We start from the raw sequence: 24,539 nt of genomic DNA, 5'->3' as shown, positions 1-24,539 counted from the left end.
TTTTTGTAAACTTTTGCTCCATTTTGTCTTCGTCCCAAGTTTCTGACTGACACTCCCCCCGCCCCCCCCCCCATATCCTGCCTACTTCTGCAGCTGAACAACCAAAGGGTGGCATTACCCGTGTGGTCTTCGAAAGGACGAGTGACCATTAGGTTGAGTGGCATCTTTGTCCTGCTCTACACGAACTTTGGGCTTCAAGTTCGATATGATGGAAGGCATCTGGTGGAGGTGACAGTGCCTTCCTCGTATACTGGCTCACTCTGCGGGCTGTGTGGTAAGCACCTGGGGAAAACCGCACCCCTCCCCACATGTCTCTATTAGGTGTCCTCAGGACTTGTCAACTGATGAATAAGTTGAGGACACTGGGCCCAAACCAGGTGACTGGAAAAGCCAAAGATGAAGAGAAAAGGGTTGCCATATGTGATGGTACATGCCGAAATCATGGTACTTGGAGGTAGAGGCAGGAGGATCAGGAGTTCAAGGTCATTCTGTGTTATGTAGTAAGTTCAAGGGCAACCTGGGCTGCATAACAACCTGCTCCAAAACAAAGGTGAAAGGTGGAATGGAAATATAGCTCAACTGGTGGAACTCTTGCCTGGCACCCAGAAAGTCTTGGGTTTTGTCCCCGGCACTGCATATACTGGATGGGGTAGGGCATGCCTATAATACTAGGATTTGGGAGAGGACAATAACAGGGTGAAGAGTTCAAGGCCACCCTTGGCTACATAGTTCAAGGCTAGACTAGTATATACTAGACCTTGTCATTAAAAAGAGAACAAAACAAAACAGAAATAGGAAAAGGCTAATGGCCACGGCCTTGATGTGGCCTCAGAGCTGAGTGGACCTAAAGCTCCCATACCACCCTTAGGGAACTACAACAATAACAGTATGGATGATGATCTTCATACAGACATGAAGCCAGCAGTCAACTTACTTCTGCTGGGAGCTACTTGGAAAATCCTTGAAGCCTCTGATCCTGGGTAAGTTGGGTATAGGGGTCTTGGCCTCAGTGAGCTGAGCCTGAGTGAACTGCCCTTGTGTGAGCTAGACCTTGTGAGGGCTGAGCCTTAGTGAGCTAGGCCTAGGGGGAATGGACCGAGAGAGGTGGACATAGGGTTTGAGCATGAGGGAACTGGGCATCTGATGAGTGGGGCCTAGGGAAACTGGTTCCTGGAGGAAGTCTGCAAGTGACTGTCCCTTGTGTGTCTGGGCTCCCAACTCCCAGGAACCCAGGCAATTCTGTTCTTCATCCTCTCTTGAGGATGAAGTACTGGGGGATGGAAGTCAGGACCCTTTGCCCATGACAGATACACACTCAACCACTGGCCCAGTTCCATGCCTGACCTGAGGCTGGAAGTTGGAAAAGTTGTTCTGACAGACCTAGAGATGTAACCCAGTAGGTAAAGTGCTATACTAGCATTTGTGAAGCCTTGGGTTCTAATGCCAGTACCTCATAAATCAAGCATGATGGTGCATACCCGCAATACCAGCAGATGGGAGCTGAAGGCAGGGGGATCAGTATTTCAAAGTCATTCTGGGCCATATAGTGAATTCGAGGCTAGTTTGGGCTACATGAAAGATTACATAATATGTATATGTATATGTATATGTATATGTATACATATATAATGTACATATGTATATATATAGAGAGAGAATTGGGGCTGGGGAGGTGACTCAACCTTTAAGAGTGCTAGCTGCTTTGTAGAGGACCCAGGTTTGGGTCCTAGCACCCATATGATGGATGGCTCACAACCACCTGTAACTACAGCTTAAAGGGATCTGATGCCCTCTTCTGATCTCTCTAGGCACTCATATGCATGTACCCACACACCGACATTCACATACGTAATTAAACACCATGAACTAAACACTAAAAACTACATAATAAAATGTAAACAAGCCGGGCATGGTGGCTCATGTCTTTCATCCCAGCAATCAGGAGGCTGAGGCAGGTGGGTCTCTGTGAGTTCAAGGCCAGCCTAGTCTACAGAGTGAATTCCAGGACAGCCAGGACTATGTAGAAAGTCTCTGTCTCAAAAAAAAAAAAAATGTAAACAGTTGAGTAAAATTTTTCTGACTTCTCAGGCCTATGCCAACTGTCTTCTCTTATGCTTACCTTTGACACAACCACTTAGAAGTCCTGTTTCCCCTCTAGCCTGGCCACTTGAGGCTGCCCTTGTGTTATTGCCATTTTTCTCTCTGTGGCTTAGGTTCAGTTTGTTGGACTCTTCTAAGCTCAGTTCCTCACCTTTGCCCTCCCCCTTATGCAGTTGCCTCCTAGTTGGGGGCAAGCCTTCCAGCTGCGCAGAGAGCAACATGGACGACGCCTGGACTGAAAACTGTGCCATCTTGATGAACCCTCTTGGTGAGAGACATCTCCTCCCAGGGCCCCTTGTCCTTAACCCTGGGCATGACTCTATGCAGTTATGATGGGAGAAAGAGCCAGAATAGAAGCAGAGAGAAAGGCAGGGAGGCCAGCAGGAATACAGAATAGCCAAGTGGTTATTGTTTTAGGAACCATAAGTGATAGGCCCTCTTCGACGTAGGTTCCCAATGCATCTGGTTTTGTCATTGTTTTGTTTTGAGTCTTGATCCCATGTATCTCAGACTGGCCTTGGACCTACTGTGTAGCCATTGAACTTTCTGATCTTCCTGCCTCTACCTCTTGAATGCTTGGGGTTACAGATGTTCACCACCACATCCAGTACATGTGGTGCTGGGGACCGAATCCAGGGCACACCAAGTAAGGCCAGCCTGAGCTACATCTCCAGTTCCTGTTTATTTTTTCAGATAAAGGTCTCAGTTTTAGCCCAGAGTGTTTCATGTAGCTCAGGCTGGCCTTAAAATCACCGTGATCCTCCTGCCTCATTCTCCCAAGTGCTGGGGTAACGGGCCTGTGATACCATGCCTGACTACATCCAGGCTTTGATGCAAGTGGATATTAAGTTAGCTGGGCAGGAGCGGAGGAGATAGATCAGTTGAAAAGTGCCTGTCTTTGGAGCACAAGACTTGAGTTTGAGCAGTAGAGCCCAATAGCCTGAATGTGAGGCTGGAGAGAAGGCTCAGGGAGAAACCGCACTTATCATCAGATCTGAAGACCTGGTTTCAACCCTTGGGCCCCACACAAAACCAACTCCACCAGGTTGTACTCTGACCTCCACAGGTGTGCCATGGTATGCATGCACCCTTCCCCACAAAATGATGATGATAAATAAATAAATAAATAAATAAAACAACCATCCAGGCATGGCGGCACACATGTATATGTATGATCCCGGTGCTGAGAGAACAGAGACAGGTGAATCCTTGGGGCTCAGGTGCTAACAAGCTTAGCCGAGGTGGTGAGTCCCAGCTTGGTCAATGAGATACTGTGTCTCAGAAAGCAAGATGGAGGACTGGAAAGATGGTTCAGAGGATACAAGTGCCTGCTGCCATCAAGTCTAACAACCCAAGTTTGATCCGTATGACTCATAAAGTGGAAGGGGAGACCCGAGTCCTGTGGGTTGTCTTTTGACCTTTGAAGGTGTGCTGTGACACATGGGCCTCTACATACAACACACACACACACACACACACACGGGTGGGGCCAATAAGATGGCTCAATATGTAAAGCTGCTTACTTCAACTTGAGTTGAATCCCCAGACTCATGTACATTTGGATGAAGAACTAACTCTACATAGTAGTTCTCTGACCTCCATATGCCATAGCATATGTGCCTATACATACATATTACACACACACACACACATGCCATACACAGCACATGTGCCCACACATACATACATATTATATGTGGAATTAATAATAATAATAAAATTAAAACTCAAGGTGAATGATTCCTGAGGAATGACACCTGAAGTTGTCCTCTGGTCTCCTCTGGTACACACACACACACACACACACACACACACACACACACACACACACCTGCACACACATATAAGATACAAACAAATCCCCTAAATTAGCTGTAAGGCTCAGCTTGCTCACTGGGCTCATCCTCTTCTCCCCCATTTTATCTTGTCCTCCAGGGCCTTTCTCCAATTGCCACGAGGCGGTGCCCCCGCAGGCCAGCTTCTCCAGTTGTGTGTATGGCCAGTGTGAAACCAACGGAGACAACCTAACCCTCTGCCACTCCCTGCAGGCCTACGCATCTCTGTGTGCCCAGGCTGGCCAGGTGACTACCTGGCGCAACAGCACCTTCTGCCGTGAGTGACCATCCCCTTAGCTCCTTCAGCCCTTGGGGAATCCTGAGAACCGTGTCCTCCCCTATCCCAAAGCTAAATTCCTCAGTCTGCACACACCACAGGGAGCTCTCTCCTCCTCCTCATTCAGCTTCGTCCAGCCTCTGACCTTGGCTTGTCTTAAGAGTAGCCAGAACCTCTTTTGTTCCTGTTCTGTTTGCTGTTGTCGTTTTGTTGTTGCCGTTGCTTTGAGGCAGAATCTCAGGATCTCATGTAATCCCAGGCTGGCCTCAAACTTGCTGTGTAGGTCAGGAGAGCTGGATTCCAGGTGTATATCATCATGCCCAATTCCATCTGATTTTTATCTCATCAAAAATTTGGCTTTCCATGCCGGGCGGTGGTGGTGCATGCCTTTAATCCCAGCACTTGGGAGGCAGAGGCAGGTGGATTTCTGAGTTCGAGGCCAGCCTGGTCTACAGCGTGAGTTCCAGGACAGCCAGGGCTACATGGAGAAACCCTGTCTCAAAAATACAAAAAAAAAAAAAAAAAAAAAGGCCTTTCGTCTAGTTATTGTCCCCCCTCCCCCCCAGGCCACTTCTTTTAATAAAACCCTTTAAAAATGTTTTCAATTAATTAATTAATCTTGAGACAGTGTCTCACTATGTAACCCTGGCTGCCTGGAACTGTCTATATAGATTAGGTTGGACTCAAATTCAAAGAGATCTGCCTGCCTCTGCCTCCTGAGTGCAGGAATTAAAGGGGTGGGCCATCCTCCTGGCTGGAGGCAGTCTTTAAATGGTTTTAAATGTATTTTGTTTTCTGTTTGGGTTGGTTGCGTTTTGCTGCATGTGAATTTGTGTGTGGTGTGCAAGTATGTGGGTATGCACCCCCTTTCTTTTCTTTTTCATGTGTGCATGTATGTACAAGCCATGGTGTGCCTGTGGAGGTCAGAGGACAACTTGTAGGAGTTGGTTCTCTGTCTCCTTCCACCATGAGAGTCCTGGGGAGCAAACTCAGGTGAACAGAGTGTCAGCAAGCACATTTACCCTCTGATCCATTACTGCCCCTGTATGTTTGTTTTCACATGTGTGAGCACACATGTATGCAGGTGTGAATGTGTGTGTAAAGAGCAGAGGTTGACTCTTGGGTGTCTTCCTTGATCTCTTTCTATTTTATTTGCCTCAGCAAACCTGGAGCTCTCTGGTGGACTCGTCTAGCTAGCCAGCTTGCCTCTGAGACCCCCGACTCAGCCTCCTGAGTTGTGGGGTTACAAGTAGACAATCACATCTGCCCAGCTTTTATGTGGTTGCTGGGGATCTGAATTCTAGTTTACCTGTTTGGCCATTTTCCCAATCTCATTTGTTTGGTTTTTAAGACAAACCCTTGTTAAATAGCCAAAATTGGCCGTGAACTCTCTGCATACTCTATGGTGTTCTCAAACAGTGTCTTGACTGTTGGGATTTGAGACCTACATCCTTCTTTTTCCATCATTGTAGTGTTCAATGATAGATCATTGTAGTGTTCATGTAGGATCAAGTCAGTTCAGTCATGTCAGATACCAACAGATCAGTTCATCAAACATGAATGAACAGCCATGGCACAAACCAGCAGAAACAGCAGGCTTCTGCCAAATTGGCACAAGTCAGCGGGAGCAACCAGAACCAGTCAAAATTCAAGTTCTCTGCCCTGCCTCAATGAAATGAAGATCAGTGAAGACAGGAAAATAGCTGGCAAAGCTAGCTATGCCAGCCCCCTGCCACTGTCCACTGGGTCCAACTTATACTCTCTTCAAATACCATGTGACCTCTCACGGGTCTTGCTTTATTGAAACATCACATGAGTCTGCATCACATGACACCACCAAAAATTTCCACTTTTCAAAAGTCTACACAAGCATCCTTCATCACAGCCAACCAGTGGGCGAAAGTCTGGACTACAATTGCTAGCCTGTAACCCTGTACTTGGGAGGCAGCGGCAGGGGCAAGGAGAGCTGAGGCTGGGCTGCACTAGCTAGCAAGGCCCCACTAAGAACAAATAAGACTGGAAATCATTCAAATGTCTTATCAACTGTGGAGTAGGTAAGCAAAATATAGCATGTTCATGTAATTATGCAGCTATAAAAAGTGAAATCCCAGCTCAACATGGATGAATGTTGAAAACTATGCTCACTAGAGAAGCCACGGAGGATCATATGTTATACCATTTGTATAGAGTGTCCAAAACCATTTTGGACATATTTTAAGTGTACAAAATCCAGTGGTAAGAAGGCCATTCATTTTATTCTATAACCACCAAACCCCTATGACCGTCTGTCACCTGAACTTGTTCTTCCCCAGCTGAAACTCTGACCTATTAACATTCCATCCCACACCCCCTCAGCCCTGACCCAACACACTTAACTTCCTGTAAGAATTGGCATAGTGAGAGATACCTGTAATCGTAGCACTTGGGAGGCAGGAGGATCAGGAATTTAAGGTCAGGAATTTGGGCTACATAAGGAGCTCCAGACCAGACAGGACTACATAGTCAGTCTATGCCTGTCTCTCCTGTGTCACCTCTCTCTCTCTCTCTCTCTCTCTCTCTCTCTCTCTCTTTCTCTCTCTTTCCCCTTTCAAAAAAAGTGGACAGCACCTAAGATTAGGTGTCATTTTAATATTTTTAATAATCTTTAATATAGGTGTGACTTTAAAATCCTTGCACATTCATACACCCATCCCTACACGTATCCACACACATACAGCTCACAAAGAATCATACAGAACGTGTCCTGTGATAAACAGCTTCTTTTCACGTAGCATGATTTCCCAGGATCATCCATGTTGGAGTACATACCAGTTCATTCTTCATTTCTGAGGAGGAGCATGGGATTTCAGACAGGGTTACATAAATCTCACACTGGCCTTGTACTCATGGCAGTCCTCCTGCATTGGCCTCCTGAGAGCTGGGATTACAAGTGTGTGCTGCCATACCTGGGCCATACTTTCTTCAGAAGGCTAAATAATAGTTCACAGTAGAGCCATGACAGCCAGGAATGGTAGCTCCTACTTGTAACCCCAGCAATCAGGAGGCTTCACAAGGAGGATTAGGGGTTGGAGGCCAACTTGGGCTACAGAGCAAAACCCTGTACTGATCAAGTAATCAATCAATAAATGAAATAGAGTCGAGCAGTGGTGGCGCATACCTTTCATCCCAGAACTGGTGAGATGGAGGTAGGAGGATCAGGAACTCAAGGTCATACTTGACTACATAGCAAACTCAAGGCTAGCCTGGGCTACAATGAGACCCTTCCCAGGAACTTTTACCCCAAGGTCAGGAGCTAGCCATTCTACCTTCCTTAACATTTGCATCCTTTTTAGCTCTGAAGTGCCCACCCAAGAGCAGTTACAACCCATGTGCCAACTCCTGCCCAGCCACCTGCTTTACCCTAAGCACCCCAAGAGACTGCCCAATGCTGCCCTGTGTAGAGGGCTGTGAATGCCAGCGTGGCCACATCCTGAGTGGAACCACCTGTGTGCCCCTCAGACAGTGTGGCTGCAGTGACCAGGATGGCTCCTACCACCTGGTGAGAGGCCTTATGGCAGGGGATGCTCTCCCTTTCTGGCTTCATGTGGGTGTGGGGAAGCAAGAGAAAAGAGCCCAAGAAGAGGTGGGGCAGGACAGAGCCCAGGGTGGGGGTGGGGGTGAGGACAAGGGCTAGATGCTGCTGCTGCGAGGCTGAGAAAAAAAAAAAATCAAGATCAAGTCCCGGAAGTGATGGTACCTACCTGTAATCCCAGCCCTTGGAAGGCTGAAGAGTCTTGAGCTCGAGGGCAGCTTGGGCTAGAGTCCGTCTCAAAGACAAGATAGATGGCTAGATAGAAGGAAGATGGCCACGGGGGAGAAAGGAAGGAAGGGAGGGAGGCAGGGGAGGGAAAGGAGAAGGGAAGGGAGGAAAGGAGAAAGATGAGGGAAGGGGAGGGACCAAATGCAGTTACCCTTCTGGGTTGGGGAGGGCTCCACCCATCTCTAGTTTCCAAGTTTCCTATTGGCTCTGCTGATGATGGCCATGCCCCACAGTTGGGGGAGAGCTGGTACACAGAGAAGACCTGCACCACCCTCTGCACATGCTCAGTCCACAACAACATCACCTGCAGCCCAACGTCCTGTGAGGCCAACCGGGTGTGTTTGCGCCAGGAAGGGCTGCTGCACTGCGCTGCAGGTAAGCGGGTCTATGCTGCAAGGGATGTCCCTTCAGTCACGAGGGGCGGCTCTCCTAGTCCTCCACACCTCCCTCTGACACCCCATGTCATACAGGAGTCTGACATAGTCTAGCCTTACCTGAAGGACTTGTGGCAGAACTCAAATTGCCATCCCCTCACCTCCCACCCTAGTCTGATCTTGAACTCCTGATCTTCCTATGCCTGCTTCCCAAGTGTTGGGATTGCAGGCATGTACCACCATACCTAGCTCTTTCTTTCATGTTTTAAAACGTATATTTAGCTATTTATTTTGTGTGGGGAGATGTGCATGCACCTGTGCATATACGAAAGCCAAAGCACAACTTATGGGAATCAGTTCTCTTCTTCCACCATGCGGATTCTGGGAATCAAACTCAGGTTATCAGGCTTGGCTATAGCTTCCCTTTCGTGCGCACCAGTCTCACTGGCCCCACACCTGCTCTCCCATAGCATATTTTAATTCCTATCTGCCCTCAAGCCTTATGCCAGCAGATCTTTGGACTTTGATTTCTTCCTTTCTTCCTTCCTTCCTTCCTTCCCTTGTTTTTGTTTTTCAAGACAGTGTTTCTGTGTGGCCCTGGCTGTCTCTATAGACCAAGGCCAGCCTTGAATTTGATCGCCTGCCTCTGCGATCAAAGTTGAGATCAGAAGTCATGGGCTGCCACCACCATACTGCTTGGCTTAAATGTGTCCCCTCATTCTTGGGTCTCTCTAGCCTGGACTAGGCAGCGAGAAGGATGGATGGTGTTCCTACGGGCCTTGGCACGATCCCTCAGCCACCTCTTTCTCCACAGAGATGGGAGAGTGTCACATCTCAGAGGATTCCCAGATTGTGAGCTTTGATGATCATAGCCATCCTATTCAAGACACATGTACTTACGTCTTGGTCAAAGTGTGCCACCCCAGCATGGACCTGCCTTTCTTCACGATCAGCGCCAAGACCAACATAAACAACGGCAAAAACAAGACTTTCCATGTCTATCAGGTGTACATTGACATCTTCAACTCCCACATCACTCTTCAGAAAGACCATTTAGTCCTCGTAAGCTTGATACTAATCCTGAACTGGGAAGAAGAGTGAACACTGGGAGCAGCGTCTCCGGTTCCCCCACCTCTTCATGGTTCTGTCTTCCTCTTCAGATCAACGACTCAGTGGTCATCCTTCCCACCACCACCCAGATCCCAGGAGTCAGTGTCGTGGCTGAAGATGTTTATACCATTGTCACAATTAAGGATGAAATTCAAGTCAAGTTTGAGAGCAATAATTTCTTAGATGTCAAAATCCCTGCATCCTCTAGTGGGAAGGTCAGCAGGGAAGCACCTGGCTGTGTGCTGGGGAGGTGGATTGTGGGTGTAGAAAGGCATACCACTCTTCACACACCAAAGAGGTCATTCCCTAGCATAGAAGAAGGAAACAGAATGTTCCTTTCTATGCAGGGATGGCAAGTGTGCATCAATGAAAAATGCCTTAGAGGCTGGCATTTCAGCACATGCTTCTAAACTGGCAAGTTCCAGGCTACCCAGAGAGACTGTGTTTCAAAAACTAAACGGCTTAGGTTTTATTGCTTTTGAAAGAGTGCCAACTTACTATCCAGGAAGCCCGGCAGTGCATAAACTGTGTGTAGTAGTACAAGCCTGTGATCTCTGTATTTAGAAGTTGGAAGCAGAAAGATCAATAATTTAAGGTCATCCTCAGCTACACATCAAGTTTGGAGGCCAGCCTGGGCTACAGAAAACGCTGTTTCCAAAGAATAAAAATAAAAACTGAAAAAGGCAGTGAAGGTCGTAGCCGACTTGTAGAACACCTGCCCGAGGCCCTGGCTTTCAACCTGAGCACCAAAGAAGAGCAAAAGCCCATATCTCCATGGCACTGAAAACCGGCTCCCCTCTGCCCGCTAGGTCTGCGGCGTGTGTGGCAATTTCAACGGTGAAGAGGAGGATGAGCTCATGACACCCAGTGATGAGTTAGCTGAGGATGAGCAGGAATTCATGAACAGCTGGAAAGATAAGAACATTGACGCAAAGTAATGGTCCTCTAAGCCCATCCGTCCTTCTTCTCTTCCCTTTGCCTCTCTCCCTTCCCTCTCCTCCTTTCCTTCCATTCCCTTCTCCCTCCCTTCTTCACTTCCATCCTTTCAGGACAGGGTCTCATTGTGTGGCTCTGGTTGGCCTGGAATTTAACAGATTAACCAGATTAGCCCTGAACTCATCAATGTCCTCTTGCTTTGCCTCCTGCAGGCTGGGATTACAAGCATGCACACTTAGCTCCTTCCTTCCTAACTTCTTTCCCTCTTTCTTTCTTTCTTTCTAACTTTCTTTTCTCCTTCCTTCCTTTCTTTTTCTTTCTTCCTCTTCTCCCTCTCCTCCTCCTCCTCTTCCTCCTCTTCCTTCTTCTTCTCCTCCTCTTTCTTTTTGTAGTATAGTGGATCTCAAACACTCCAGGCAAGAGTCCTAACCTGCAATTATATTCCCAACTTTCATTTTATTTTATGTATTGTTAATATGTATATATGACATGTGTGTGAATATGGGCTCTAACGTGCCATGGTGCACATGTGGAATCTTGGATCAGCAAGTACTTTTACCTGTTCAGATATGTTGCCATCACCTTTCCTGTGTGTGTGTGTGGGGTGTGTGCATGCATACTTGAATGTGTGTGTTTAAGGCAGAGTCCTATTATGTATTCCACACCAGCCTCAAATTCTCCCATAGCTAAGGATGACCTTAAACAACGTTCTCCCCCTCTCTCTTTCTCTTTCTCTCTCTTTCTCTTCCTCTCCCCCTTTCTCTTTCGCCCTCTCTCTCTCTGTGTTTTCTTGAAACAGGGTTTCTTGGTGTAGTCCTGGCTCTTTTGGAGCTTGCTCTGTAGACCAGGCTGGCCTCGAACTCACAGAGATCTGCCTGCCTCTGCCTCCCATCTACTGAGATTGAAGGCATCTGCCACCATCACCCAGTGAACAACTTTAAAAAAAAAAGATTTATCTGTTTTGTTTTGTTTTGTTTATTTTATACATATGAGTATTTTACCTGTGCATTTGTCTGGTACCTATGGTGATTGGAAGAGGGCATTGGATCTGCTGAAACTGGAGTTATGGATGTTTGTGAACTATTGTGTATACTGGACAGCGAACGTGGGTCCTCTGTAAGACCAAGTTCTTAACCCCTGGAGCCATCTCTCCAGCCTCAGTGAAGAACTTCATACTTTATCTTTTAGTTTTACGAATTCTGTTGCGTGTGTCTGTGTGCCACGGTGCATTGTCAGAGGTCAGTTTGCATGAGTCTGTTCCCTCCCTCTCTGTTACGTAGGCTCCAGCTCAGATTCAGGTCGTGAGACTTGGGGGCATGTGCTTTACTTGCTGATCTATCTCACCAGCCCCCAGCTTTGACCTTCTGACTCTCCAGCCTCCCACTTCCAAGTGCTGGAATAGCAGGCATATACCACCTTGCCCAGCTCTTCTGAATCCTTGCTTTTCCCATTCTAGTTGCCAGAAAATGGAAGAGCAGAACATCCAAGTGGAACAGGAGGAGATCATGAATGGAAAATGCAGGCCCGCTGACTTTGAGAAAGCCCAGGGAATCTGCCTGACTGCCCTCCAGGGTCCTGCCTGGGCCCATTGTTCCTCCGGGGTACCCGTCAGGCCCTTCTTGCTGAAGTGTATGAACAGCTTCTGTGAATTCAGAGAACTCTTCCGTGCTCTTTGTGATGCTCTGCAGTCCTTTGAAGATACCTGCCAGAACCAGGGGCTTAAGCCACCCATCTGGAGGAACAGCAGCTTCTGCCGTGAGTCTCTCCTGTAGTTGTCCCATAGCTACACCTAAACCACATCATTCCCCATGCATCTGTCTAGCTCAAGCTGGCCTCAAAATCAAGGTTCTCTTGCCTCTGTCTCTGGAACACTGGAGTAATAGGTGTATTCCACTATACCCTAAAAACTTGTGTGTGTGTGTGTGTGTGTGTGTGTGTGTGTAGGAGCAGGTGCATATGGAGATTAGAAGTCCATGTTAATATGCTGTTCTTCAGTACAGCCATCTCCCCTATATATGATTCATATATTATATGGTTTCAGGGCTGACCTGTTGGTATTGGATAATCAGTTAGGGGGTTCATTTGTGGAGATAATTAAAAGCATCATGAATGCAGCTTCTCTGTTGTTTCTAGGAGACACAGTCTCACAGCAGACTCCCTGGCCCTCTGACCCTTAGGACTCTCTGTCTCTTCTTCTGCAATGTCCCCAAGCCTTAGCTGTAGGAGTTATAATGCAGATTTATCAGATAGGTCTGGGCAGGTGTTTTACATTTGATCACTTTTGATTATCTGTAATGGTCTCCATCTGTTGCAAAGAGTCTTTGATGCGGGGTGAGAGTTACACTTACCGGTGGGTAAAAGGATAAGTATTTAGAATGCAGCTCAAAATTACTCTAGTTTTATGAAGTGGTAGATTCTTTGCTAAGATCCATGACCTTGCTAGCCCCAGGCTCGGTTTCCAGTACCAGGCGTGTTTTCCCTCTTGTTGAGGAGTTCGTAAGTCCAATTAGACAGCTGTTGGTTATTGCCAAGATACAAGTGCCACTATTGCACCGATGGGAAATCTTACCATGCTTGTCGTTGTGATTCGTAGATGTCACAGCTGGGTAGGACTATTGGTTGTTTCCTCCCTCCCTTCCTTCCTTCCTCCCTTCCTTCCTTCCTTCCTTCTTTGGAAATTTGCAGAGCACCTGCTTGGGCTATGAAAGCTCGTCCTTGGGGAGAAGGCTTCCAGATAGGATCCAGCTCAGAGCTTCCAGTACTGTATCCAAAGTCCACGTGTCCTCAGCAAATGGAGTTTACCTTTACCTTTGGAGGGCAGGCAAGGACAGTAGCCTACATGGTGTTGGGCATCTTTTGGACGTCCATGACTGTCTTAGTCTCGATTTTATTGCTATGAAGAGACACCATGACCAAGGAGACTCTTACAAAGAAAAACATTTAATTGGGGCTGGCTTACCATTTCAGAAGGTTTAGTCCATTATTATGGCAGGAAGCATGGCATCATGTAGGCAGACTTGGTGCTGGAGGAGCCAAGAGTTCTACATCTTAAGCTAAAGGCAGCCAGGAGGGAGATTCTTCCTCAGGCATCCTTGGAGGAGGCTCTGAATCAAGTCAAGGCAGACTTGAGCATATGTATGAGACCTCAAAGCCCCACGTCCACAGTGACACACCCCCTCCAACAAGGCCACACCCCTCCAACAAGGCCACACCTCCTCCAACAAGGCCACACCTCCTCCAGCAAGACCACACCTCCTCCAACAAGGCCACACCTCCTCCAGCAAGGCCACACCTCCTCCAGCAAGGCCACACCTCCTAATAGTGGCACTTCCCATGGGCCAAGCATATTCAAACCACCACACTGACCAACAACTCCAAAGGGGTTTCTCACACCTGATACTGAGGTTTCTGTTAGTCTATTAAGTATTGTCAGCCCAAGTGACATAACTTCATTTAAACTATATATGTATGCACATACACTTATATGTATTATATCTTCTTCTTGGTTTTTCAAAACAGAGTCTCCCTGTGTAGCTTTGACTGTTCTGTAGACCAGGCTGGCCTAGAACTCATAGAGATCCACTTGCCTCTGCCTCCCAAGTGCTGGGATCAAAGGCATGTGCTACCACTGCCTGGCTAGTTTGTTGTTGTTGTTGTTGTTGTTGTTGTTGTTGTTGTTGTTTTATTTTGTTTTTGGTAATTCTTTGGCGGGGGCGGGGGCGGGGAGAGGGGTGTAGGCATCCATTGGAGTGCATTCCACCTCCCAGGAACTATGCTATTGAAGAAAACTGACTCTGTCTCCTATCAGGTATCAGTTGCGAGTAGCTCTTCAGCTAGGGGTGGGGTTCATTCACATTTCCCTACTCCATGCTGAGATTCTGTTGAACTTGAACTTGTGCAAGTCTTGTGCATGTTATCCCAACCACTGTGAGTCAATGTATACAAGTGCCCTGTTTTGTCTAGAAAATACTGTTTCCTTATGGTCATCCACCCAGACTGGCCTCAGACTTCCTAGGGAGCCAAACATGACCTTACACTTCCGATCCTCTGATACCAGCGTGCCTGGCTACATTGTATAACTAAAAGAAGGGAAGAAAGAAAGAAAGAAAGAAAGAAAGAAAGAAAGAAAGAAAGAAAGGAAGGAAGGAAGAAAGGAAGAAAGGAAGGAAGAAAGGAAGGAAGGAAGAGAAAGGAAGGAAGAAAGGAAGGAAAATTAAGGTCAGAGAGATGGCTCAGGAGGCAAAGGCACTTTTAGGATCTTTAAAATTGTGTAACCCTCATCATAAATCAAGAACCTTTAAATTTTTAAAGGGGATGGGAAAGATGACTCAGCACTCAGCAGTTAATGCAGAGGACTCATGTTCAGCTCCTAACATTCACATCAGGTGGCTTACAAATCTCTGTAACTCCATCTCCAGGAGATCTAATACCTTCTTCTGGCTTCCGTGAGCACCCTTACACACATCACACACACAAATCCACACACAAGCATTCATGTACACATGCACACACATATACACATAAAAGTAAAAGAATATCTTAAAATGTAAAGCAAGGAATGACTAAAACTTTATTACTATTATTTTTACTACTATTATTATTTATTAACTTAGTTATCTCTTCATATCAATAGGGTTCTGACTGGGTTCAGGAACCACAAGGGTAGCAACATCTGAGGATGTCTATGTCCCTTTGGACATAGAATGGCATAGAATCGTCATAGGACCTGTGTACAGCCTCCAGTATACTTTCAACCATCTCTCGATGGCTTCTGATACAGGCTTCTACTCCAGGCGAGGAGTAGAGCACAGTGGTAGGGTGACGGCCTAGAATCCTCAGCAATGGGTTGGGGAAAGAGCAAGTTAGTTTAACTGAGGGAGAGCTGATGTGAACAGCGTATTGCTGACTCTACCCATCCACGAATGCAGTATATATTCCATTTGCTCACTCTCTATTTTTCTTTGTTTATTATATTATTTATTTATTTATTATTTGTGTATATGCATGAACATGCATGTGTACATGCATGCAAACGTGTAGCCACAGACATGCAGAGGTCAGAAGACAACTTTTGGGAGTTAGTTCTCTCTTTCCGCTGTGTGGATCCCAGAAATTCAATTCCGGTCATTAGACTTGACAGCAAGCACTGTTACCTGCTGGGGAATCTGCTGACCTGTCTCTCTGTTGTTAAAACTCACTTGCGTAGCCAAGGATAGCCTTGATTCTGGATCGTAGCCAAGGATAGCCTTGATTCTGGATCGTAGCCAAGGATAGCCTTGATTCTGGATCCTCCTGCCTTGTCCCTTCAGTGCTGGTAGTTTAGCTACGAGGAACCACACATAGCTCTTTCCCTTAAAGACCATTTTAAAGTCTTGACAGTCTCTCTCACTGCCCTGTGGCCTCATTATACCTAGTTGAAACTGTCCCACAGCTTCACGAACTTGGGTTCTCTCAGGCGAAGGACTAAAGGGCCTGAAATATAGGGTTCAAGAACAAGAGAAAACACAAAGCCAAGTTGCGTCCCAATCAAAGTTTTGTACTTTACTTAGAATATGCAGCATATATATAGGTACATGAGAAACTGAAACTGAATCTCTAGGTTACATGATATTTGCATAACATAAACACTGCAGAAGAAGTCAGGCTCCAAGATCCCAGCAACTCAGAGTCTCCAGGCAGTAGGCATGTCCATATCTCAGTGTGAATTTCCAGGCAGCTGCTTCAAGGAAGAACTGACAGTCTGCAGAAGGCCTTTGTCTTAGCTCCTCAGGTGGTAGCCTCCAAGCAGAGACTGCCAGAGTCCCGATGGCTGACCTGAAGAGGGGAGGTAACAGCTAGTCCTCAGTTGTATGTCCTGCATGTCCGTGTCTTCTGTACTTAGTGACCGAAGACACAAGCGCACTTTGCTATTACTGGCTGACCTGGATAAGTTTCCCACATTAATTTACAAGAACTTTGTTTGGTTGGGTTTTTTGTTTACTTTCTTGTTTGTTTCTTCAGGGTTATGCACACAGCTCATACTCAGCCAATGTTGAATAAATAATAAAATGGGAGGCAAGGTTTTTTTCTTTTTGATTTTTTGAGATAAGGTTTCTCTGTATAGCCCTGGCTGTCCTAGAACTCACTCTGTAGACCAGGCTGGCCTTGAAATCAGAAATCCGCCTGCCTCTGCCTCCCAAGTGCTGGGATTAAAGGTGTGCGCCACCACTGCCCGGCTGGGAGGCAACTTCTGTTGATTGAGCCCACCCTGGATTCTGCAGCCTTTGCTTCCTTGGGCCCCTTCTGGCCCTTGTCACTGATGCCAGTCTCCCTCTGATCCATAGCTCTGGAGTGCCCAGCTCACAGTCACTACACCAACTGCCTTCCCTCCTGTCTACCTTCCTGCTCGGACCCAGACAGCCGCTGTGAGGGCTCTGGCCACAAAGTCCCCACCACCTGCAAGGAGGGCTGCATCTGTCAACCTGACTATGTGCTGAAAAATGACAAGTGTGTGCTCAAAGCTCATTGTGGCTGCAAAGACGCCCAGGGTGTCTACATTCCGGTGAGTGGGAGGAGATAGTAGGATTGGTGGTAACTTTTTCCTTTTCATTCTTCTCTCAGACTGGAATGAACTTGTCTGGATCAAGGGCCCTGAAGTATGAAAATTGGTCAGGGCTTGGTACAGGCCAAGATAGTGCGCTACCCCTGCACTATGTCCCCAGCCACTTGATGGGGGATGACTACACAGGAGCTCTTTCCTGAACCCCACCTCCAGCCTCAGATGTAATTTTTTTCCCCATCTGTGGTCTATTGACTCAGTAGAGGTGAAACTCGCAGACAGACAGGGCAAATATAAGTCCTTCAATGGGAGGGAAGGCTGTCTCTCCCTGCCCCCCTTACTATATTTCTCTTTACATGACTTCTGCAGGAAGGCAAGAACTGGATCTCCAGTAACTGTGCCCAGAACTGTGTCTGCATTGGAGGGACCATTGAGTGCCAGAATTTCCAGTGTCCCTCAGGAGCTCAGTGCCAGGACAATGAAGAGGGCAGCGGTAACTGTGTCGAAATAAGTAAGGGAGCCATGAGGAAGGTAGAGAGGGTGTGCTCATGTCTGGAGGGACTGGTGGCAAGGCAAGAAGGTCCTTTAGTCCCCTGGCCTAAGAGATGGAGGATAGGAGGCACCACAGTGGCGAGGGATTCTGGGTATGCACGGCTGGGCTGTGTTCCTTTTCAGTTTAAGTCCCTTAATTCAAGTCAGTCTCCCACATCCCCTTGGGAGATCTATCTTCTTCTTTTCTAAGGGTGTGGCAGGCAGTGCACGCTCAGTTAACAGTTGCCGAGGGGGGATAACAAAGAACGAGGGTGCTCTCGGCTTCTCATCGCTCAGCCCAGCCTGCTTTCTGTAGTTTGTGCTTCCTCTGGACCTCTGCAGTAACCTGTCTCTCCTCCTCCCCGTAGTTGTGCAGTGCCCAGCCCACAGCATTTACACCAACTGCCTTCCCCCGTGTCCTCCTACCTGCTCCGACCCGGATGGCCACTGTGAGGGCATAAGCCCCAACATCCCTTCCACTTGCAAAGAAGGCTGCCTCTGCCACCCTGGCTTTGTGCTTGACAAGGACAAGTGTGTACCCAGAATTGAGTGTGCCTGCAAAGACACCCAGCATGCCTTCATCTTAGTGAGTGGGCGTGGGAAGTAGGTTTGGGGTCCCCTTCCTCCTTCCCGCCGCTTGTTTCTGCTTGGGGTGCTCCTGTCTGTACAGCTATCTCTGGAATGCGAAGACTACTCAGGGCCTGGTACACAGCAGGCACATGCTCTAAGGATGAGCCTTGCCCCAGCGTATCACTCTGGGATTCTAGGCAAGCCTTCTAACTCTGAACCGTGCAGCGCTCCCTGTCTGATTTGATCTAGGCAAGCTCAGCTACACCCCAATGCATTCACTGGGGAATTCCACACAGGCTGTTTGTCTCGGTACCATACCTACAGCCCCACATGCTGTTTAAACACACACACACACACACACACACACACACACAGAGAGAGAGAGAGAGAGAGAGAGAGAGAGAGAGAGAGAGAGAGAGAGAGAGAGAGAGAGAGATTTTCTATTGGTACTTGGTTGACTGAATAGATATGGAACTTGAAGGTAGGGAGAGCATACGTAAGTCTTTCAGGCATGAGGCTAAGCCTGATTCTCGAGAGCATCCCTTCAGTCTCCACATCCTTTCCTTATTCCCTGATTTCTGTAGGCAGGCAAGACTTGGATATCCAAAGACTGTACCCAGAGCTGTACCTGCATGAAAGGGACCGTGACGTGCCAGGATTTCCAGTGTCCCCCAGGGACATACTGCAAGAACAGCAATGATGGTGGCAGTGACTGTGTCAAAATCTGTAAGGGAGCCATGGGCAAGGTGGGGAGGGTGTGCTCATGGCAGGAAAAGTCAGAGGCAGGGCAAGAAGGACCTGGGCCCTCTGGGCCTAAAGCACAGGGCCAAGAGCTACCCTAGGTAGAAAAGCCTTTGTACTCAGGTTGAGCTAGGACTGTTCTCAATGTCAGCCTCTGGATGGCTACTCTCCCACACTCTTCCTCCTTTCTTCTCTATGTCTTGGCATGTAGTCCACTGTCAGTAGATGTTTGCTGAATGTACGATCAAGGTGGGGGGAGCCCCAAGATCTCCTGGTTATTCTACCCAGCTTGGTTTCTGAATTCTTTGGGGCCCCTCTACTCTCTCCACTTAACCTCCTTCTCCTTCAACCCAGTAGCTCTGCAGTGCCCTGCCCACAGCCAGTTCACAGACTGCCTGCCCCCCTGTCATCCGTCCTGCTCCGACCCGGACAGCCACTGTGAGGGCATCAGCCCCAAAGCCCACTCTGACTGCAAAGAGGGCTGCATGTGTCAACCTGGCTATGTGCTGCATAACGACAAGTGTGTACTCAAAATTGAGTGTGGCTGCCAAGACACCCAGGGTGGCTTCATCCCTGTGAGTTGGTATAGAAAGTGGGTTTGAAAGTGCTCGGTGGGTCAGTCACTTGTGTGTATTAATCAGGGTTCTCTAACGTAACAGAGCATATGGAATGACTGTGTATAGAAAGGGAATTTATTAGAGTGACACACGCTGTGTGGTCCAGCTAGTCCAGCATTGGCTGCCTATAAGTGGAAGGTCCAAGAATCTAGTCGTTTTTAGTCTATGAGCCTGGATCTCCCAGGCATAGACTGATATTTAGTATTTCCTGGAATCCCTAAGAAGTAGGCTTTAATGGGAGTGAAGGACTGGACTTGCTAGAGAGAGCATGCACACAAAGAGAGTAAAGCTTCCTTCTTCTGTGCCCCTACTATAGGCTGCCAGCAAGATGTGGTCCGCATTCAAGGTGAATCTTCTCACCTCAAAGATCCAGATTAGAAGTGGGTCTTCTGTTTTCAAATGATTTGATTAAGAAAGGAAGTCACTCATAGGTGGGCTCAGTCATTTGGGTTTTAGTTCATCCCAGATGTAAACAAGTTAACAACCAAGAATGGCCACCAATCATAGTTCAGCTATTAGGACCTAGGTTCAAATTACCACAACCCACGAAAGCCATTGTAGTGGTTTGTACTCATAGTGCGCCTGGTAGGTAAATACAGGTGGGTCTCCAGGAGATGAGAATGAACTAGTCTGTGGAGAGCAACACATGTATGTATGTATGTATGTATGTATGTATATATGTATGTATGTAATTTTTTAAAATAGGTTTGGTGGCCACTTTCTAGTTTCCTCTCCTTCTCTCCAATCAGGATGTCATCATTCCTTGGTTGGTCAGGGCCTGCTATAGGCTAGGCAGGCTCTCTGTGAGCCACACCCGAAGCCCCTTACTGGGGAATTCTAGACAGGTTCTTTACGTCCAGTACATGCTGCACCCGCACCTCCCACCATTGCCTATCAGATGGGTCCTACTCTGGTGTTGTGTGGCTGAGCTACATGCCAGGCTTCCGTTGGAAGATTCTAGGCCCCAGCTCTAACAGCGAGCCATTCCCTTCAATGGGAGGTACTCCCACAGGAGGATTCCAGACAGGCACTGTACCTCCAGCCTCTGGTGCAGCATTGGCTCATTTGTTTGATTTTGATTTTGTCATTTTGAGACAGGATCCCACTGTGCAGCTCTGGCTGACCTAGAACTTACAGAGATCCACCTGCTTCTGCTTCCTGAGTGCCTGGACTGAAGGCGTGTGCCACCACATCTTGACAAGATGTAGTGGTTTTCTTTCCCTCCTCTGCACCCCCCCCCCCCGTGACTGATTGACACACTAGATGCTGAATCCACAAATAAGGAGGGAAGATTGAAGCCCTTCGGACCGTGGGTGCGGCTGTGTCTCTCGAACCAGCCTGTTCTTCCTCATTTTCTCTGTTTTCCCCATGGCTTCTTCAGGCAGGCAAGAACTGGACCTCCAGAGGCTGTTCCCAGAGCTGTAACTGCATGGAAGGGATCATTCGATGCCAGAATTTCCAGTGTCCCTTAGGGACTTACTGCCAGGATCTTGAGGATGGCACCAATAACTGTGCCAATATCAGTAAGGGGGAAGGCGGGGCTGGCATGCTCATGACTAAAGGGCTGGGAGGCAGGGCGAGAAGGTTAGTTCCCCAGGCCTTTGAGATCAGGGATAGAGGAGAGATTCTGGGACCCTATAACTCATCTGGTCCTTTCTCAGCATTGTCTCTCCTAAGCATGGTTAGTATCCCATGACAAACTGGAAGACCCGTTTTATTACTTCATTCATTGGAGCTTAGCACACATCTCATGCTCAGTAAATGTTTGTTGAATGAATACTATAAGGGAGAAAAAAACCCTCAAGGTTGGTCGTTCAGCCACACCTGGTCTCCATAGCCACCATTCCCTGAGCCCCTCTAATCTTTTCCATTAACCCAGCTTTCTCTCTTCTCCACAGCTCTGCAGTGCCCCGCCCACAGCAGCTTCACCCACTGTCTACCTTCTTGTCAGCCTTCCTGCTTGGACCCAGAAGGCCACTGTGAGGGCTCCACCACCAAAGACCCCTTCGCCTGCACGGAGGGCTGTGTCTGTGAGCCTGACTATGTGCTGCTTAACGACAAGTGTGTGACCAGAATTGAGTGTGGCTGCAAAGACGCTCAGGGTGTCTTCATCCCCGTGAGTGGACACGGAGAGTGGGATGCAGGGGGCGGCGCTGGGGAGATGGTTCAGTGGGTAAGGTACAAGCACAGAAAGAAGGCAGACCTGCGTGTGAATCTCTGTAGCGCATGTGAACTGGCTGGGTGGCCTGGGCTTGTGATTCAGGGCTCCTGCTGGGAGATGGGAGGCAGAGACATGAGAGCCCCAAGAAACTTGAGGGCTAGCTCCTTGTGGTGTGTGCTTCATAGAGAAGAACAACAACCAAAAAGTGGGGAGGGGAGAGAGAGAGCACACATTGTCTCCATATTAAATGGGAGGTGAGGATCATCCTCTGACTTCTACACATACAAGTTCCGCATACATAAATGCGCCCACCCACACACAAAGATCATTTTGAAAAGTCCAGTTGGGGCAACGTTCTCTTTCCTTCTGCCACGTCCATCTGGGATGCACCTGTCTGTGTACATGGCTGCCTCTGGAGTGTGAAGGTTGATCAGGTTCTGGAACATGCTAGATGAGTGCTTCGTAGCTAATCCTTCACAGGCAAATCATATGTAGTCAGAAGCTGTGTACACTGCCCTGTGCTCCCAGGCCACCAAAGGAGGACTGGAGGCCTGACTGATGCCACGGAGTCGCTCTGTAAGCACTTTGATGGGGGCTTCTAGGCAGGTGCCCTACCAATGGCACAGGTCTCCCCCTGCCAAGTTTTGCATCGGACCCCGATGGCCTCTGTATGGGCGCCAGCCCCAAAGCCCCCTCCACCTGCACGGAGGGCTGTGTCTGAACCTGGCTATGTCCTGAGTAACGACGAGTGTGTGCCCAGAATTGAGTGTGGCTGCAAAGACGCCCAAGGTTTTCTCATTCCCGTGAGTGGGCGTGGAGAGTGGGGTTGGAGAGTGGGGTTGGTGGGGGTTGGGAAATGGCTCACTGTGAAAACATTTGCTGTGGAACTATGAGAACCTGAGTTGGAATTCCTACAAGCCATGTAAACCGTGTCAATCTGTCTCTAATTCCCCCATACTGTGATATGGGGGACAGGGACAGGAGAATCCCCAGAAACCAAAGGGCTAGATAGTCTTGTATGAGCAGCAGTGAAGAACAGAACAGGAAAGTGGGGGAGGGAAGGAGAGAGCTGTAGGTGAGGACCAACACCTGAGGTTTCCCTCTGACTTCTACAGATATATGCACTCCTATTTATAGGCATGCCAAAGAAAACACAAACACATACTCGTGTCTATGTACACGTACACGCACATGTCCACGCACACACATTTGTTCTAAAAACTAGTATTGTACTGGGCATGGTGGCACAGTTCTTCCTCTTCTTTCTAAGTTCATTTGTTTATTTCCTTTACATCTAGACCATAGTTTCCCCTCCCTCGTCTCCTCTCAGTTCTTTCTTTTTCCCTTCCCCATTCACTCCTCCTCGGCCTCCCATGGGTATGAACCAGCCTTAGCTTATCAAGCTGCAGTAAGACCAGGTGCATCCTTTCCTATTGAAGATAGATGAGCAGCTCAGTAGCAGGAAAGGAATTCAAAGGCAGGCAACAGAGGCAGAGACAGCATCTGCTCTTACTGTTGGGAGTCCTACCTGAAGACCAAGCTATAGAACTGGTACAGAGGATGACACATTTCTCTAAGCCCAGCACTCACGAGGCAGAGGCAGAGACACACAGACATATGCACAGGTACAGATACACAGACACACATACACAGTGGCACAGGCACAGACGCACACATACACAGTGGCACAGACACACACACAGTGGCACAGGCACAGACACACACATACACAGTGGCACAGGCACGGACACAGACACAGACAGGTAGATCTCTGTGAGTTTGAGACCAGCTAGGTATACAAAGTGAGTCCAGGACAGGCAGGGCTACAAAGTGAGATCCCGTCTCAAAACAAAAACAAATAAGAAAGCGAGCCTCTTCTCTTTTGCTTTTCTCTACTTGGGATGCTGCTATCTGAATGGATAAAGGTTAGAAAGTGGTGCACACCTTCAATCCCAACAATCAGGAGGCAGAAGCAAGTAGATCTCTGAGTTGAGGCCAGCCTGGTCTACACAGCTAGTTTCAGGAACCAGGGCTACACAGAGAAACCCCATGTCAATAAATCTAAATAAATAAATAAAATAAAGGAAGTCCTAGAACATATTAGGCCAGTATTCCCCTGCTGAGCCACGCTCCTGTCCCCTCCCAGGAATATGAGACTAGGTTACATTACCTAGCACTTGAGGACTGAGGTCTGCCCCTGAACCACAGACTCCCCCAACCCCTCATGGGGGAATCCTAGTAGATTCTCTATAATGAACCAGGCCCCTGGCCCCTCGGTGGAAAATTCTAGGCAATTGTTCTACCTCTTAACCAATCTCCTATTAGAGGATTCTAGGCAAGTGTTCTACAGATTTCTGTATCTGAGCTAGGCGCCCAAGCCACCAATTGAGGATTATAGGCTTAAGCTCTAACATCTAGCCACACTTTCAACTCCTCAGGGCAGGGTTCTAGGCATGCTCTATACCACTAAGCTATGCCCACAGCCCGAGATGCATGTCCCCCAAATCTCTTCCTTCCATGTTTAGGATAGATGTGGCATGTGCTTATAGGGAGGGCAAAGGTCAGCCCTTCAAACAGAAGGTGAGGCTGTTTCCTTGGAACCAGCAGTCCCTCTGTTCTGATTTCCTTTCTTTCCCCTTGGCTTCTGCAGGCAGATAAGACTTGGATCAACAGGGGCTGTATGCAGAGCTGTTCCTGCATGGGAGGGGCCATCCAGTGCCAGAATTTCCAGTGTCCCTCGGGGACTTACTGCAAGGACCTCGAGGCTGGCAGCAGTAACTGCACCAGTATCCGTAAGGGAGCCCTGGCGAGGGTGGGGAGGGCGTGCTCACGGCTGGAGGCATCAGGAGGGGGAGGAGCTCAGTACTCTGGGCTTTTAAGATCTGGGATGGGGTACCACTGTGGGGAGTGAGTAGGAGCATCCATGGGTGGGGCTGGGATGGGGTACCAC

General features: G+C 48.1%; 1 protein-coding gene across 9 annotated transcripts in view; it reads left to right on the top strand.

Annotated features, from left to right (window-relative positions):
- The window catches only part of Zan (zonadhesin), a 100,246-nt gene that overhangs the window by 32,173 nt on the left and 43,534 nt on the right, over positions 1 to 24,539 (top strand). For 8 of the 9 annotated variants that reach the window (XR_004109638.1, XM_031338351.1, XM_031338348.1 and 5 more), the window contains 18 exons: positions 94 to 274; positions 869 to 980; positions 2,274 to 2,368; positions 4,036 to 4,212; positions 7,545 to 7,750; positions 8,245 to 8,386; positions 9,200 to 9,447; positions 9,546 to 9,710; positions 10,305 to 10,429; positions 11,888 to 12,186; positions 16,755 to 16,972; positions 17,339 to 17,480; positions 17,869 to 18,086; positions 18,655 to 18,796; positions 19,166 to 19,386; positions 20,810 to 20,951; positions 21,327 to 21,544; positions 24,240 to 24,381. Coding sequence is in view for 8 of the 9 variants with exons in the window: in XM_031338351.1 (XP_031194211.1) it covers positions 94 to 274; positions 869 to 980; positions 2,274 to 2,368; positions 4,036 to 4,212; positions 7,545 to 7,750; positions 8,245 to 8,386; positions 9,200 to 9,447; positions 9,546 to 9,710; positions 10,305 to 10,429; positions 11,888 to 12,186; positions 16,755 to 16,972; positions 17,339 to 17,480; positions 17,869 to 18,086; positions 18,655 to 18,796; positions 19,166 to 19,386; positions 20,810 to 20,951; positions 21,327 to 21,544; positions 24,240 to 24,381 (3,193 nt within the window). In the remaining variant the exon portion in view is untranslated. The remainder of the gene's footprint in view (positions 1 to 93; positions 275 to 868; positions 981 to 2,273; positions 2,369 to 4,035; positions 4,213 to 7,544; positions 7,751 to 8,244; positions 8,387 to 9,199; positions 9,448 to 9,545; positions 9,711 to 10,304; positions 10,430 to 11,887; positions 12,187 to 16,754; positions 16,973 to 17,338; positions 17,481 to 17,868; positions 18,087 to 18,654; positions 18,797 to 19,165; positions 19,387 to 20,809; positions 20,952 to 21,326; positions 21,545 to 24,239; positions 24,382 to 24,539) is intronic. The other variant, XM_031338346.1, reaches the window with a different exon arrangement.

This window comes from Mastomys coucha, unplaced genomic scaffold (genome assembly GCF_008632895.1).
Source record: "Mastomys coucha isolate ucsf_1 unplaced genomic scaffold, UCSF_Mcou_1 pScaffold22, whole genome shotgun sequence".
Classification (NCBI taxonomy): Eukaryota; Metazoa; Chordata; class Mammalia; order Rodentia; family Muridae; genus Mastomys; species Mastomys coucha.
The sequence above is the reverse complement of the archived record's forward strand: the minus strand, read 5'-3'. Positions and strand labels throughout refer to the sequence as shown.